Source organism: Conger conger, chromosome 2, assembly GCF_963514075.1.
Source record: "Conger conger chromosome 2, fConCon1.1, whole genome shotgun sequence".
Classification (NCBI taxonomy): Eukaryota; Metazoa; Chordata; class Actinopteri; order Anguilliformes; family Congridae; genus Conger; species Conger conger.
Window position 1 is genome coordinate 83,773,849 of NC_083761.1, and position 18,130 is coordinate 83,791,978.

Sequence of the window (18,130 nt, forward strand, 5' to 3'; positions counted from 1 at the left end):
CTGAATGTGATGAACACGATGTTTCTGTACAGGGTTACAAAAATGAATGTCCATCCATCCATCCATCCATCGTCACCCGCTTATCCGGAGTCGGGTTGCAGTGGCAGTAGGCAAAGCCGGGTATTCCAGGCGTCCCTCTCCCCAGCAACGCATTCTAGCTCCTCCTGGGGGATCCCGAGGCGTTCCCTGGCCAGGAGAGATATATAATCTCTCCAGCGGGCTCTGGGTCTCCCTCGGGGTCTCCGCCCAGTTGGACGAGCCCGGAAAACCTCCAAAGGGAGGCGCCCGGGAGGCATGCTGATCAGATGCCCGAACCACCTCAATTGGCTCCTTTCGACGCGAAGGAGCAGCGGCTCTACTCCGAGCTCCCTCCGGATGTCCGAGCTCCTCACACTCATTTCGGCCGCTTGTATACGCGATCTCGTTCTTTCGGTCACTACCCAAAGCTCGTGACCATAGGTGAGGGTTGGGACGTAGATCAACCAGTAAATCGAGAGCTTCGCCTTCCGGCTCAGCTCCCTCTTCACCACAACGGTCCGGCGCAACGCCTGCATTACTACTGACGCTGCACCGATCCGCCTGTCGATCTCACGCTCCCTTCTACCCTCACTCGTGAATAAGACCCCGAGATACTTGAACTCCTTCACTTGGGGCAAAGACTCGTTCCCAACCCGGAGGGAGTCAATTTATTTTGAATTGTATAAATGAGATATAAAGTACAAGGCTGTAGCATGTTGTCAAAGATCTGTGCTTATACACCTGGATGAAGCGCAGGCTGATGTTAGCGTTATGGCTGATCAGTTTCATTTCCTGTCTTTTGAGGCTTTCAGCAAATGCAAATATTTCTCTTTAAACATAGGTTTTTGGGATTAATATTAATACAAATCATAAAATGCACTCTACATTTATGTCTAGGGTTACAGAAATGAATGTGATGAACACTATGTTTCTGTGCAGCACCTGTGAGTTCCCTGTGCTGCTGCTTCTACACTGGAGTGAGTGTGATCAGCAGTGGCCCTCACTCTGCCCTCCCCTAGAGGAGGGTGCAGTGCAAACCTCCCACAGCTTTAAATGGAGCCAGTCTCAGTGTGAGAAGCAGAGCAGCAGTCAGTGGGACTCAGTCTGTACTTTAACTCAGCACTCCTCCTTCTCTCCTGCAGCCATGAAGCTCCTACCAGCCCTGCTGCTCCTCACAGCTCTCACTCTCTCAGGTCTCTCTCTCTCTCTCTCTCTCTCTCTCTCTCTCTCTCTCTCTCTCTCTGTCCCATTTTCTCTCTGCTTTTCCTTGTTACACAGCTAAAATCACACTTTTATTTTATTTACAGGTGTTCAGGGTGAGATTGTCCTGACAGAATCTGAAGCAGTGGTAAAGAGACCAGGAGACTCTCACACACTGACCTGTACAGCCTCTGGGTTCACATTCAGCAGCTACTGGATGGGCTGGATCAGACAGGCTCCAGGGAAGGGACTGGACTGGTTGGCCAGTGATGGTGGTTATGCCAATACTGTTAAGGGAAGATTCACCTTCTCCCGAGACAACAGCAAGAACCAGCTGTATCTACAGATGAACAGCCTGACAGCTGAAGACACTGCTGTGTATTACTGTGCCAGAGACACACAGTGAGAGAGAGTGAGGGGAGAGCCGCACAAAAACTTCTTCCCCTTTATCACACAGAGCTACAGCAGAGAACTGGATCTAATGAATGAATGAAAGAGCAATGCTGTTTTAGATTCATATCAAATAATTTGGGTAGCAAATGTCTATAGTTAATTGTTTCCACATTTCTGCATTTGTCACTTTGACCAACACAAAAGCATGTTCCCTTTTCCTTTTCACAACAGTTTCAGTTATTCTCTCAATAGTAAACATGTGGCTAGGATATGTACCCAATGGCATTGTTAATGAATCATAAAGACCATATCTGGTTATACATCATATAAATTCAGACCCATAGTGTAATGGGTTCATCTCTATTTGTTAGGGGTTCGAGCACACCTTTTGGAGAAGAGCAGTCTTTGTATTTTATTCAATGGAAGACCTGGCAATCCAAATTATCCATCCATCCATTATCTGAACCCGCTTATCCTGAACAGGGTCGCAGGGGGGCTGGAGCCTATCCCAGCATACATTGGGCGAAAGGCAGGAATACATCCTGGACAGGTCGCCAGTCCATCGCAGGGCACACACACCATTCACTCACACACTCATACCTACGGGCAATTTAAACTCTCCAATCAGCCTAACCTGCATGTCTTTGGAGGTTGGGAGGAAACCGGAGTACCCGGAGGAAACCCACGCAGACACGGGGAGAACATGCAAACTCCGCACAGAGAGGCCCCGGCCGAAGGGGATTCGAACCCAGGACCTCCTTGCTGTGAGGCGGCAGTGCTACCCACTGCACCATCCATGCCGCCACAATCCAAATTATGAAAAGATTAATTATATGAGGAAAGTAAAATATAAACAGACTTATTCGGGTTATCTGATTCTTTTTTCTTGGAAACCCAAACCTACAGAAAAGATTCAAGCTTATTTGCATTTGGTTTGACTTACTTTTTAAGAAGTTAAGATTCCCCAAACAGGACAAATAAGGAAGGATTCTTCTTTTTTTGTGACCTAAATGGAGTGTATCCCAGTGTGTATGAATATGAATCATAACTATATGAGCTTAAATTCTGAAAGAAAACAAGGAATCGAACATTACTGTTACTGGTGTAAATTCCAGAGTGATGCTGGTGGAAGCAGTCTGCTGTTTTAATTCTCCTCCAGGAGGGGGCAGCAGTGCTCCTTATAATGGATATTCTGACCCTCTGAATTTATCTTGTTTTTCTCTTTCCTTCAATCCCCAGAGATTTAAACAAATTCAGCCCACAGTATTTCCTATAAAAGCCTCTGAGAATTCTCCTCCCAACACAGAGAATCACCTGTAAGACAGAGAGGGAGATCTGTGAGTGACAATGGGAGCTATTGTAGCATTAGCAGTGTTGCTGGGAACCTTGTCTTGTAAGTGATCATGCTGTTTTAATATGTTTATTTCACTTTAAAATTATTCTAAAATGTTTTTGAATGCTTCATTTTAATAATTTAAAATGAAATGTGTTTATTTAAATAATTATATGACTTACTGATTTACTTGCAAATCCATTTCTTATTTCTGTCTCCACAGATGGGCACTGTGTTGAACTCACACAGCCAGGCTCTATGGTAGTAACACCAGGACAGCCTTTAACCATCTCCTGTAAAGTCTCATATTCAGTGAGTAGCTATCACACAGCCTGGATCCGACAGCCTGCAGGGAAAGCTCTGGAGTGGATTGGAGTTATATGGAATCATGGAGGCACTGCTTATAAAGATTCACTGAAGAACAAGTTCACCATCTCCAGAGACACCTCCAGCAGCACTGTGTCTTTACAAGGGAGCAGCCTGCAGACTGGAGACACAGCTGTGTATTACTGTGCCCGACGCCCACAGTGCAGCAAAGCTACAGCAGGGCTGTACAAAAACCCACCCTCATGAGTTCTGCAGTAAAACTCATACCATAAAACCGTAATGTGGAATAATACATTAAAAAATAATTCCCCATCCCAACTACCACGTCTATACACCATTCATCATACATTTGAGAAAATAAATCTATTAAATGCATTTTGTTGAATCAGAAAATTATACTTTGAAGCCATTGCACCATGGTAGCCATTTGAAACCAATGACTATGGTAGATGAGCAGCAATTATGACACAAATTAAATCCATTCAATTCCATTATATTCATACATTTGAGATTTTATTACATGCATTTTGTTGAATAAGAGCATTATGCTTTGAATCCTCTGAACACAATGGCTATGCTGGAAGATGAGCAGTAATTATGACACAAATGAAATACAATAAATTCCATTACAATCATTTTTTAGATGCTCTGATAGTGATATAAAAAAATATATAACTTTGTTACTGCATTTCATAACTGAGCAGATCATATTATTCTTTGGATCAGTCATAGCAACAGAGATTAAGTTAATAAATTAGAAATTTGAATCAAAAACATATTACTGGCAAGATGCACAATAAAGAAAGTTTGTAAGTGTTACACATGAAGGGTCCAGTGTTTACCACAGGACATCAGGGTGCTTTCTGTACTGAGTGGTCCTATGCTGTCTGTGTTGGACACTCTCATTAGAGTGACTTGTGATGTACTGAGTACTGGGGAGCTCCTGGCTCCACTCTCCCACCCTCACCTGCCAGGAAACTCCCTGGATTCACTCTGAATAATAATGCAGTCATCAGCCATGGAAGAGAGACACACGGCTGTAATGATGGATAATACTCATAACTGCTATATGATCTGAGCCCCGTCTACAGCTCTGACTGCTCTATTTAAACAGTATGAGATCTGCCCACCCAGTGAGGAGGAGTGAATGCAAACTCTGAGCTCTTCCTTCTACATTTACCTCTCTGCACTGAGGGAGGAGGGACTGTTGTTGGAGACTGACTGTAGGACTATCATCACAGACTGCAGTCAAAGACTTTCACCATGACTGTTATAACGAGCCTGCTTCTGATTTCAGTGTTCTTTACAAGTATGTTTTAATCCGTTTTTCCATTTGACACTCATTTTATTTGTGAGGTTAGAAATTGTCTAATGTTTTTTTATTTCCCAGGTGTTTAATGTCAGACACTGACTGAGTCTGAACCAGCAGTTAAAAAGCCTGGAGAATCCCACAAACTGACCTGTACAGCCTCTGGGTTCTCATACAGCAGCTACTGGATAGGTTGGATCAGACAGGCTCCTGGGAAGGGGCTGGAGTGGATCTCAATCATTGAATATGACAGCGCTAATAAATACTACTCTAAGTCTGTTCAAGGAAGATTCACAAATAGCAGAGACAACAGCAAGAACCAGCTGTATTTACACATGAGCAGCCTGACAGCTGAAGACACTGCTGTTTATTACTGTGCCAGAGACCCACAGTGAGAGAGAGTGAGGGGAGAGCCGCACAAAAACCTCTTCCGCTTTATCACACAGAGCTACAGCAGAGAGCCCTGGAATGAACTCTGCTGTATGAAGTGAAACTCAGGGTTTCTGTTATAAATATCACTGAAGTGTTCTGTTCCTTAGTTCTCATTCATACTATTAGATGCCTGATAATTCTTGGACATTAAATCCCCTTCAGAGTCACCTGCTAACCAGCAGACAGTAGTTTCGAATATACAGTATATTCAAAAACTTACATTCACAGAAACATGTTTCATACTTACACCAACCTCTTTAAAAATCAAGTAAATCTTGCATAAATGTTTCCCAAATGGTTCACTGTCTCTTACGTTCAACACACCACACTATATGTTAATTTACTGTAAAATATAAACAGGCAGGCTTCTTTCATATTTGTTTAAACTGTGTTGGCTTAATGGCACAATATTACTTATTACTGTCATTGAGGTGAAAGAGGACCACTTATGTAAATGGAAACTTTACCACTCTTACAAAAGGTCCAGATGTAAACTTCCTAAATAAAGGTCCTAAATAAATGTACGATACATGTAACATTACATTTGAGTAATTTGGCAGAATAGTTAAAAACTTTATCAAATCAATTGTTTTTGTGACCACCCTTTGGCGTTAAAACAACATCACTTCCCTGAGAAATACACATATTTCTAGACATTCCATTTCGGTCAACGCTGTCCTGCAATTCTATAAGACAATCAGCAGGGAGGTTGTTCCAAGCATGTTGGAAAAGTTGCCACAGTTCTTCTGCAGACTTTGGTTGGCTCCTTGATTCTGAAGTTTTTTTGTAAAAATTAGTAAATTGCTGACAGTAATATATTACTTAAATTACTTAAAAATTAAATACAAAAATGTCTCTGTAAAATTAAATCTTTTGGAAAATGAATATTTGGAAATCTCAAATGTGTTCTTTGATACTATATATGGAGTTATCTATACTCTTTGGGGTAAAGGATGATTGTAATTGAGTACATTATCATTGGACACTTGGACAAAAAGTCCTACAAGCTTCTTGGTAAATCTGTAGTTAATGAATAAAACTTGACCAATTTGCTAATCTGCTGTTTCAGTTACCCTCCAGGAGGGGGCAGCAGTGCTCCTCATACTGTTTATTCTGACCCTCTGAATTTATCTTGTTTTTCTCCTTCCTTCAATCCCCAGAGATTAAACAAATTCAGCCCACAGTATTTCCTATAAAAGCCCCTGAGAATTCTCCTCCAAATACAGGAGCATCACTTGTAAGACAGAGAGGGAGATCTCTGTGTGACAATGGGAGCTATTGTAGCATTAGCAGTGTTACTCATGACTTTATCTTGTAAGTGACCATGCTGTATTAATATTTTAATTTCACATTAAAATTATTCTTAAATATTTTCCAAAGCTTTATTCTAATAATTTAAAATGAAAGATTTATGAGTGTTTTGCTGTTCATTTTAATAATTGTATTTACACACAAACCCTTTTCTTATTTCTCTACAGATGGTCACTGTGTTGAACTCACACAGCCAGGCTCTATGGTAGTAACACCAGGACAGCCTTTAACCATCTCCTGTAAAGTCTCATATTCAGTGAGCAGTGATGCTACAGCCTGGATCCGCCAGCCTGCAGGGAAAGCTCTGGAGTGGATTGGGTATATCAGCACGGGTGGAGGCACTGCTTATACAGATTCATTAAAGAACAAGTTCACCATCTCCAGAGACACCTCCAGTAACACAGTGTCTTCACAAGGGAGCAGCCTGCAGACTGGAGACACAGCTGTGTATTACTGTGCCCGACGCCCACAGTGCAGCAAAATGGCACATCCCTACCACACCTTTACACAATTCACCATACATTTGAGAAAAATATTGTGAGGGAAAAATGCCCTTTTTCACAGGTGAGCTTTGTCAGATGAAAGAGATCCCAGTATAAACAACAAGAGCTATACTTGAGTTTAACTTTCGTATCTATTTGCAAAGAAATAACAGAAAGTGAGAAAGCTTACCAGCATTCTGATCTGAATCAGACATGTATACAGTTTTCAATACTTTCTCCCAGAAGGGGGGGCTTTACCAAAACAAAAAGACATGAACCTGGCCACTAAGATTTATCAGTATTTTGTCTTCTGATTAACCCTTGTTGACCTTGCTGTAAGACTGGAATGTGCTAGCTACCCTCTTCTAGGAGAAGCAGAGCTAGCTACCCCCTTCTTGGAGAAGCAGAGACGTTAAGGTCAAAGGCTGTCTGTCTGCTGGGAGAGAGATAGAGAAAGACTCCTAGTAAGCACTTAATTCAGAAAGTGGTCTAATAGTAACAAGGATTAAAAATAAAAGGTTATTTTTAATCACGTGATTGTCATTATGTTAACACATTGTCAATTAAGAATCAATTAAGAAAATTACCTTTACAAAATCTATGAAATCCATTTTAATCATTAAGAAAATTATGTTTGAAGCCTCTGAACACTATGAATATGGTAGCATATGAGCAGTAATTATGACACAAATTAAATTACATTACAATCACTTAGTAGATGTTCTTATACAAAGTGATATCCAGTGATAAATAACTTTAGTCGGAGCAACATAGAGTAAGCATTAATTCATCAGAAATCTTAATCAAAAACCTATTACTGACGTTCCACACTAATGTTGGTGGAAGAAGGTTTATGTTTGTAAGTGTTACATATGCAGGGTCTATTGTTTAACACTGGATATCACGGTGATTTATGTACTGAGTGGTCCAATGGTGTGTGTTGGACACTCTCATTAGAGTGACTTGTGATGTACTGAATACTGGGGAGCTCCTGGCTCCACTCTCCCACCCTCACCTGCCTGGAAACTCCCTGGATTCACTAGGAATAATAATGCAGTCATCAGCCATGGAAGAGAGACACACGGCTGTAATGATGGATAATACTCATAACTGCTATATGATCTGAGTCCCGTCTACAGCTCTGACTGCTCTATTTAAACAGTGTGAGATCTGCCCACCCAGTGAGGAGGAGTTGATGCAAACTCTGAGCTCTTCCTTCTACATTTACCTCTCTGCACTGAGGGAGGAGGGACTGTTGTTGGAGACTGACTGTAGGACTATCATCACAGACTGCAGTCAAAGACTTTCACCATGACTGTTATAACCAGCCTGCTTCTCATTACAGTGTTCTTTACAAGTATGTGTTAATCTGTGATTAATTTCATTTTCAGTTAATTTTTATTTTGAGGTTGTTAATTGTCATATCTATGTCTCTCTTCATTTCACAGGTGTTGAATGTCAGACACTGACTGAGTCTGAACCAGCAGTTAAAAAGCCTGGAGAATCACACAAACTGACCTGTACAGCCTCTGGGTTCACATTCAGCAGCTATGCTATGAACTGGGTCAGACTGGCTCCTGGGAAAGGACTGGAGTGGGTTGCCTTTATTCACACGGGGAGTTCACACATCTACTATTCCCCGTCTGTTCAGGGAAGATTCACCATCTCCAGAGACGACTCCAACAGCAAGCTGTATTTACAGATGAACAGCCTGACAGCTGAAGACACTGCTGTGTATTACTGTGCCAGAGACCCACAGTGAGAGAGAGTGAGGGGAGAGCCGCACAAAAACCTCTTCCCCTTTATCACACAGAGCTACAGCAGAGAGCCCTGGAATGAACTCTGCTGTATGAAGTGAAACTCAGGGTTTCTGTTATAAATATCACTGAAGTGTTCCGTTCTTTTGGCCCAATTCATGTTAATAGATGCTGGTTAATTCTTGGGCATCTTTTATATACCTTTTTGAGTCCCCTTCTAACCTGCAGGCTGTAATGCTGTTTTGCCTCTACAATATTCAGTTTGTGATCATTGTGATCATGATGACGAGTCAGAGAAAACATACGTTGCCAGAAACGTTTCAAACTTACACCAACCTCACATGGATATTTAAAAAATATTTAAATCTTGCATGAATGTTTCCCAAATGGTCCACTGTCTCTTATGTTCAACACATTATATAGTTATTTACTGCAAAATATAAAAAAGCAGGCTGCTTTAATGTTGGTTTGAACTGGATTGGCTTAATGACACAATATTTCTTATTACTGTCATTGAGGTGGAAGAGGACTACTTCTGTAAATGTAAATCTGCACATTACCTCTCTTACACTGACAAAAGGTCCAGATAGAACCCTTCCTGTACTTTGTCATACCTGCAAACCATTATTATACTAAAATTATCTGTGTTATTCGTGGAAACATGAAGATAGATCGAAATTTGCCATCACTTACATTTTGTTTTTCAGCATTAAATTTATTTCAAGTATAATGCACTGAAAATAAGGGGGGAATTGTTTTTAGAATACTTTATTGGTATGTAGATTTCAGAGATATGTGGAGTTGTCTATGCTCTTTAGGATAAAGGAGGAATGTAATTGAGTAAATTATCATTGTACATTTACAAAAAGTCCAGATACAAACGTCTTCGTCAATCTGTCGTTCACAAATAAAACTTGAGCGGCTTGCTGATCGGCTGATTAAATTCTCCTCCAGGTGGGAGCAGCAGTGCTCGTCATAATGGATATTCTGACCCTCTGAAGTTATCTTGTTTTTCTCCTTCCTCCAACCCCCAGAGATTTAAACAAATTCAGCCCACAGCATTTCCTATAAAAGCCCCTGAGAATTCTCCTCCAAACACAGGACCAGAGAAGGAGATCTGTGTGTGACAATGGGAGCTATTGTAGCACTTGCAGTGTTGCTGGGAACTTTATCCTGTAAGTGGGCAGGCTTTATCAAGATTCTATATTTTACATGACATTATTCTCAAATATTTTTCAAAGCTTTATTTTTATAATATAAAATAAATGATTTATGACAGTTTTTCTGTTTATTTCATGAATTATATTGTTTGATACTCACAAACCTTTATCTTATTTCTGTCTCCACAGACAGTCACTGTGTTGAACTCACACAGCCAGGCTCTATGGTAGTAACACCAGGACAGCCTTTAACCATCTCCTGTAAAGTGTCATATTCAGTGAGCAGCTATGCTACAGCCTGGATCCGACAGCCTGCAGGGAAAGCTCTGGAGTGGATTGGGTATATCAGCACGGGTGGAGGCACTGCTCATAAAGATTCTCTAAAAAACAAGTTCACCATCTCCAGAGAAACCTCATCAGAATAATTAATAAAATAATGCCCCTCACCACGTATTTACAACAATTATCAGACATTTGAGAAAAATAAATCTATTGAATGCATTTTGATGAATAAGAAAATGATGCTTTGAATCCCATGAACTTTATTACTACATTGATAGAACAGATCATATTATTCTGTGAATTAGTCATAACAACTTAGAATAAGTATTAATTCATCTGAAATCTAATCAAAAACCTATTACTGACAAGTTTCATTCTAATATTGGCGGAATAATTTTAATTTTTGTGAGTGTTGCATATGCAGGGTCTAGTGTTTACCACTTGATATCAGGGTGCTTTCTGTACTGAGTGGTCCTATGCTGTCTGTGTTGGACACTCTCATTAGAGTGACTTGTGATGTACTGAGTACTGGGGAGCTCCTGGCTCCACTCTCCCACCCTCACCTGCCAGGAAACTCCCTGGATTCACAATGAATAATAATGCAGTCATCAGCCATGGAAGAGAGACACACGGCTGTAATGATGGATAATACTCATAACTGTTATATGATCTGAGCCCCGTCTACAGCTCTGACTGCTCTATTTAAACAGTGTGAGCCTATTAGCTAACCACAGCCTTTTATTTGTTACCTCTTCTTCTGTAATTGTTTGCTAGAGGGCACAATAAGCACATTATTAACATTTTATTCTTCATGCCACAGCAAAGCTATTTCTGGCATCACATGCTTTAGGTAAATAATCATTTCTAAGATGAAAAACACAATATTAAGAAAGATTAACAGCTCATTTAAATTATTCGATGGCAATTAGGGATGGAACAAAAACCAGCATACACAGGGGTGCTCCATGGCCGAGTTTGGGAACCACTGTCCGAGCCCACGATGCGACTGAAAGTGCAGTTTATAATGTCCACCACGTGGGGGCAGCAGAGCTCCTAATAACACATAAATGTGCCTGTCTGAATTAATCAGCGCTGCTCGAGGAAGTCTGCTCAGGACAATTTCTCAATGATCAGATCATCACTGTACGCGAACAAAAGCTCCAGATATAAACCTTCCTGTTCTTGGAACATCTATAAAAGATATTTTTTCCAACAATATACCGTGATAAACCTGACATTAGTCTCCAGAGAAGCACAACAATACACAAAAACATTAAATCATTCACTTTAGTTTTTTCCAACAGTGTCATTTCTACCAGGATAGTATACTGAAAATGAGGCAACGCAGCCGTTGAATGCATTTTTAGCCATCAAAATGGAATGCATCATATTGTGTAGATATTCAAATCATAGCTATGTGAACTTTAAATTTATCGCATTAGCTTTGTTATTGATGTAACTTCCAGAGTAATGTTTGTGGAAGCTGTCTGCTCTTTTAATTCTCCTCCAGGAGGGGGCAGCAGTGCTCCTTATAATGGATATTCTGACCCTCTGAATTTATCTTGTTTTTCTTCCTCCAACCCCGAGAGATTTAAACAAATTCAGCCCACAGTATTTCCTATAAAAACCCCTGAGAATTCTCCTCCTAACACAGGAGCATCACCTGTAAGACAGAGAGGGAGATCTGTGTGTGACAATGGGAGCTATTGTAGCATTAGTAGTGTTGCTGGGAACTTTATCTTGTAAGCATGCTGTATTAATATTTTCATTTGAAATCAAAATTGTTTTATACTTTTTCCAATCTTTACTTTAAAACAGTAGTTTAGTAGTATTTGCTGTTTCTATCAACAACTACATCACTTATTGGTATCCTCATCATAAATGTATTTTTCTATTTCGGTCTCCACAGATGGTTACTGTGTTGAACTCACACAGCCAGGCTCTATGGTTTTAACACCAGGACACTCTCTGACCATCTCCTGTAAACTCTCTGGGTATTCTCTGACTGAGAGCAGCTATGCTACAGCCTGGATCCGACAGCCTGCAGGAAAAGCACTGGAGTGGATTGCGCGATATTGGTCGGGAAACCCCCAATATCTTTATGAAGATTCACAAAAGAGCAAGTTCATTATCTCTATAGACACCTCCAGAAACACAGTGTCTTTACAAGGGAGCAGCCTGCAGACTGGAGACCCAGCTGTGTATTATTGTGCACGAGAGTCACAGTGCAGCAAAGCTACAGCAGGGCTGTACAAAAACCCACCCTGATGAGTTTCGCAGTAAAACACAACCATCATGTGGACACAGAATAATAATTATGATAATAATAAATAAAATAAAAAATAAAATAATGCCCCTCCCAGCTACCACGTCTTTACTGTGGGAAATTCAGAAACATATATCAATTTCATGACTGTACATTTTATTACATTTGAATTAGATTCTACATTTCAATTCTACATAACATGGGGGAGACACATGCTAACACGAATTAGGCTAATTGAACGTTCTATTAAACAGACATGAGAAACCGTTGGCGTTTTGACCAGCAACTGTATCGCGGGCAGGCGTAGGCACACTGACAGCAGCAGCAGCCAGTCTGACGGACTGTATAAAGTGGCCAGCAAGCACTCAATTTATGAAAATTGAGTAAATAACCGGATACAGTAAAGCGAGGGCGGTCAAAAAGAGGCCAGCTAGTTCGGCGTAAATGGAAAACTTACGGCGCTCCTGGATGGAGTTTTCTGAGCTGCACTCCTTCGTCAATTGCGTCTACCTAGCTATGATGGCTAGCTCCCAGTAGGAAAGCAGAAGTAAGGGTATCAATTTTCCCGACCCGGACTGTATGAAATTAAACACAAACGAATTAAACATCCCGCTAAATTTGCTAGCCAGGTCACTGACATACCAGTCCTTTCAATTGTTTTGTATTTTCCCCACTTCCCCGCTTCGACATCCAACTTGAAAAACTGATGGCGCGGGCTGTATTAATGATAGCCTAGGCAACGTTTGATTTTCAAATGTATCATTAGCAGAGATCGTTACTTCAGTGCAGAAACAAAAGCAAGTGAAAATGAACCACTTAATCATATATTTTATATCTGCAATTTATTGTTTGATAAGAACTTGTTTGGTTATAATGTGTAATTTGTCAGAAAACAAAAACCGCCCAAAACTATAAAAAGTTGCCCAATCTGGCAATGTGACAAGTGAAAAGCACTTAAAAGGACTGAATTCATGGTCTGTAATGTGATAAAGTTAAAAGTTGAGATATAATCATATCATCAGTGATCTGCAAAACGATCTTATTTTGCTAACCTGATATTGCTTGCTCATGCCTGCGTTTGTGCTGTAGCCGTAGGGGGAGAACCCTATTCAGGTAATCACGACGATTAATATGGTTAGGGATCATTTGGAAGTTCTTTATGTATATCTTGTTATCTTAGGAAAACGTTTTTATGGCGTTTTCGTCGAGTTTTATTCGAAAAATTGAAAGAAGAATAGCATACGGTTTGTTAGCGTCCTGCTAATACTGAAGGAAGTTAAGCACATGTGAGGCACGCGTCTTGCTAGCTTGCACAATGCTGGATATTTCATGCCGATGAATCGGTCTAATACCTTGTACTTAATTGTGTGTTGGAGAATATGAAGTAAGACCTTTATCTAGGTTATTTCAGAGAAATGGGTATCAGATAGCTAGCTATGCATATACATAGCTATGTATCTAGCTACGATAGCTAAAGCCGCCAGTTTGCCATATCTATGGCTAATAGTTTTGAACTGCCCAAACATATTATTTTATGTAAGATAACAATGATGGACATTAGTTAACGGTTTTTCTGCATATGTTACTAGTTAACTGTTTGTATTGGGATTGTTTATTACTTATTGATTGGTGATAAAGCCATTCGTGGAGAAACACTTGTGTTGAGTCACAATTATGATTTCGTCCCCCGATTCAGGGGTACAACAGCAACACTTCCCGAGAAATGCTGGTGGAAGCAGTCTGCTGTTTTAATTCTCCTCCAGGTGGGGAGCAGCAGTGCTCCTCATAATGGATATTCTGACCCTCTGAATTTATCTTGTTTTTCTCCTTCTCCAACCCCCAGAGATTTAAACAAATTCAGCCCACAGTATTTCCTATAAAAGCCCCTGAGAATTATCCTCCCAACACAGGAGCAAGACAGAGTGAGACCTGTGTGTGACAATGGGAGCTATTGTAGCATTAGCAGTGTTGCTGGGAACTTTATCTTGTAAGTGACCATGCTGTATTAAGATTTTAATTTCACATTAAAATTATTCTAAAATATTTTTGAATGCTTTATTTTAATCATTTAAAATGAAAAGTGTTTTGCGATTCATTAAAATAATTATATGATTTACTGATTTACTTGCAAATCCATTTCTTATTTCTGTCTCCACAGATGGTCACTGTGTTGAACTCACATAGCCAGGCTCTACAGTAGTAACGCCAGGACAGCCTTTAACCATCTCCTGTAAAGTCTCATATTCAGTGAGCAGCGATCACACACAATGGATCTGACAGCCTGCAGGGAAAGCTCTGGAGTGGATTGGAGTTATATACTCGGGTGGAAGCACTGCTGATAAAGATTCACTAAAGAACAAGTTCACCATCTCCAGAGACACCTCCAGCAGCACAGTGTCTTTACAAGGGAGCAGCCTGCAGACTGGAGACACAGCTGTGTATTACTGTGCATGAAATACACAGTGCAGCAAAGCTACAGCAGGGCTGTACAAAAACCCACCCTGATGAGTCCTGCAGTAAAACATACACCATAATACCATGATGCAGAATATTTAATAAGTAAATTTAATAATAATGCCCCATCCCAACAACATGTCTTTACAACATTCATCATAAATGTGAGCAAAAATATATATTATTTGATTAATCCAAAAATTATGCTTCGAAGCCTCTGAATACAGTGACTATGCTGGCAGATGAGCAGTAATTATGACACAAATTGAACACATGACATTCCATTACAATCACTTTGTAGATGCTCTTATACAGAGTGATATACAGTCATAAATAACTATTACTGCATTGTAGAACTGACCAGATGATCATTTTAGAACTGACCTAAACATATTACTTAAGTTCCACAATAATGTTGGTGGAAGAATGTTTCTTTTTGTAAGTGTTAAACATGCAGGGTCCAGTGTTTACCAGTGTGGTCCTATGCTGTCTGTGTTGGACACTCTCATTAGAGTGACTTGTGATGTACTGAGTACTGGGGAGCTCCTGGCTCCACTCTCCCACCCTCACCTGCCAGGAAACTCCCTGGATTCACTATGAATAATAATGCAGTCATCAGCCATGGAAGAGAGACACATGGCTGTAATGATGGATAATACTCAAAACTGCTATATGATCTGAGCCCCGTCTACAGCTCTTACTGCTCTATTTAAACAGTGTGAGATCTGCCCACCCAGTGAGGAGGAGTTGATGCAAACTCTGAGCTCTTCCTTCTACATTTACCTCTCTGCACTGAGGGAGGAGGGACTGTTGTTGGAGACTGACTGTAGGACTATCATCACAGACTGCAGTCAAAGACTTTCACCATGACTGTTATAACCAGCCTGCTTCTGATTATAGTGTTCTTTACAAGTATGTTTTAATCTGTCATTCATTTCATTTTCAGTAAAATTGTATTTGTGAGGTTGTAAATTGTCATATCTATGGCTCTCTTCATTTCCCAGGTGTTGAATGTCAGACACTGACTGAGTCTGAACCAGCAGTTAAAAAGCCTGGAGAATCCCACAAACTGACCTGTACAGCCTCTGGGTTCACATTCAGCAGCTACTATATGAACTGGATCAGACAGGCTCCTGGGAAGGGGCTGGAGTGGGTGGCCGAGATCAGTAATGGTGGTGGTGGCAGCACATGGTATGGCACGTCTGTTCAGGGAAGATTCACCATCTCCAGAGATGACTCCAACAGCAAGCTATATTTACAGATGAACAGCCTGACAGTTGAAGACACTGCTGTGTATTACTGTGCCAGAGACCCACAGTGAGAGAGAGTGAGGGGAGAGCCGCACAAAAACCTCTTCCCCTTTATCACACAGAGCTACAGCAGAGAGCCCTGGAATGAACTCTGCTGTATGAAGTGAAACTCAGGGTTTCTGTTAGAAATATCACTGAAGTGTTCTAATTCATACCAGTAGATGCCTGATAATTCTTGGACATCTTTTATATACCCTTTTGAGTCACCTGCTAACCAGCAGGCTGTAATGCTGTTCTTTCTCTACAATATTTGGATTGGATTGGGATCATGATGACAATCACAGAAACACGTACACCAATCTCACAAGGATATTTTCAAAATCCTGTAAACCTTGCCTATATATTTCTCAAATGGTCCACTGTCTCTTATGTTCAACACACTATATGTTCATTTTATGTAAAATATCAACAAGTAGGCTGCTTTCATATTTGTTTGAACTGGATTGGTTAAATGGCACAATATTATTTACTGGGATGTAGATTTCAGAGATATGTGGAGTAATCTATACTCTTTTGGGTAAGGGAGGACTGTATATGAGTACATTATCATTGGACACAAAAAGTCCAGATACGCAGATCTTGGAAAATAAATCACTCACTCACTCAATCACTCACTCACTCATTCACTCTCTGAATGAAGGAAAGAACTACGCTGCTTCAGATTCATGTAAAATAATTTGGGTAGCAAATGTCTATCGTTAATTGTTTCCGCATTTCTACATTAGTAACTTTGACCGACACAAATGCATGTTCCCTTTACCTCTTCACAACAGTTTCTGAATTTATCTTGTTTTTCTCCATCCTCCAACCCCCAGAGATTTAAACAAATTCAGCCCACCGTATTTCCTATAAAAGCCCCTGAGAATTCTCCTCCCAACACAGGAGCATCACTTGTAAGACCGAGAGGGAGATCTGTGTGTGACAATGGGAGCTTTTGTAGCATTAGCAGTGTTACTGGGAACTTTCTCTTGTAAGTGACCATGCTGTATTTAGATTTTCTGTTTTGAAATACAATTATTTGGTGATATTTTCCAGTTTTACTTACTTTAAATATTATGTAAATATTAAATATTTCCATTTTTCTTTCTTAATGTTTTCTGTTCATTTCTATAATTATATTACTAAATGAGATAGATTTCTTTCTTATTTCTGTCTCCACAGATGGTCACTGTGTTGAACTCACACAGCCTGGCTCTATGATAGTAACACCAGGACAGCCTTTAACCATCTCCTGTAAAGTCTCATATTCAGTGAGCAGCTATGGTACAGCCTGGATCCGCCAGCCTGCAGGGAAAGCTCTGGAGTGGATTGGAGTTATAAGCTCGGGTGGAAGCACTGCTTATAAAGATTCACTAAAGAACAAGTTCACCATCTCCAGAGACACCTCCAGTAACACAGTGTCTTTACAAGGGAGCAGCCTGCAGACTGGAGACACAGCTGTGTATTACTGTGCCAGAAACACACAGTGCAGCAAAGCTACAGCAGGGCTGTACAAAAACCCTCCCTGATGAGTGTAGTCATAGAACACAAACATTGAAGAGCTCAGTGAAGTCTGCATCCCATATACCCAGAACATTAATTAAAATATGTCACTGGCATACGGGTTTGGGACCTGTGTTTGGAACACAAAAGTTGTGGGTTCGATTCCCAGCAATGGAGTTTATGTAAAAATGCATCTGACATTTAGTTTCATGTTACAATTAATGAATTGGGAGTGAATGCTTTATGAACATGTGAAAGGTGACATACAGTGTATGCTTTATGAAAGCCTTATTTATATATACATTTATAAAATTTCTTGTCACACTTTATTGCTAAATATAAAAAGGCATGTGGTTCATTATTGACTCTGAATTAAAGAGGTCTGCCTGATTTCTTTATGATTGTCTTTGTAAATGAGAAAATCTTCACTGTATGCAAATAAAAGTTCCAGATACAATCCTTTCTGCACTTTGTGCATCTATATAATATCTGATATTCAAATCATATCTACGTGAACATTAATTCTGAATTCACTCCATTAGCTTTGCTACTGATCAACTGACCCTCTGAATTTATCTTGTTTTTCTCCTTCCTCTAACCCCCAGAGATTTAAA

General features: G+C 40.3%; 1 gene segment (V, D, J or C); it reads left to right on the forward strand.

The window, feature by feature from the left end:
• The first annotated feature begins 1,116 nt into the window (after positions 1-1,116).
• LOC133121402 (immunoglobulin heavy variable 3-7-like) lies at positions 1,117-2,731 on the forward strand. The segment is given in 3 exon segments: positions 1,117-1,211; positions 1,326-1,610; positions 2,727-2,731. Coding segments are annotated over 3 exon segments (339 nt in total).
• Positions 2,732-18,130: the final 15,399 nt, after the last annotated feature.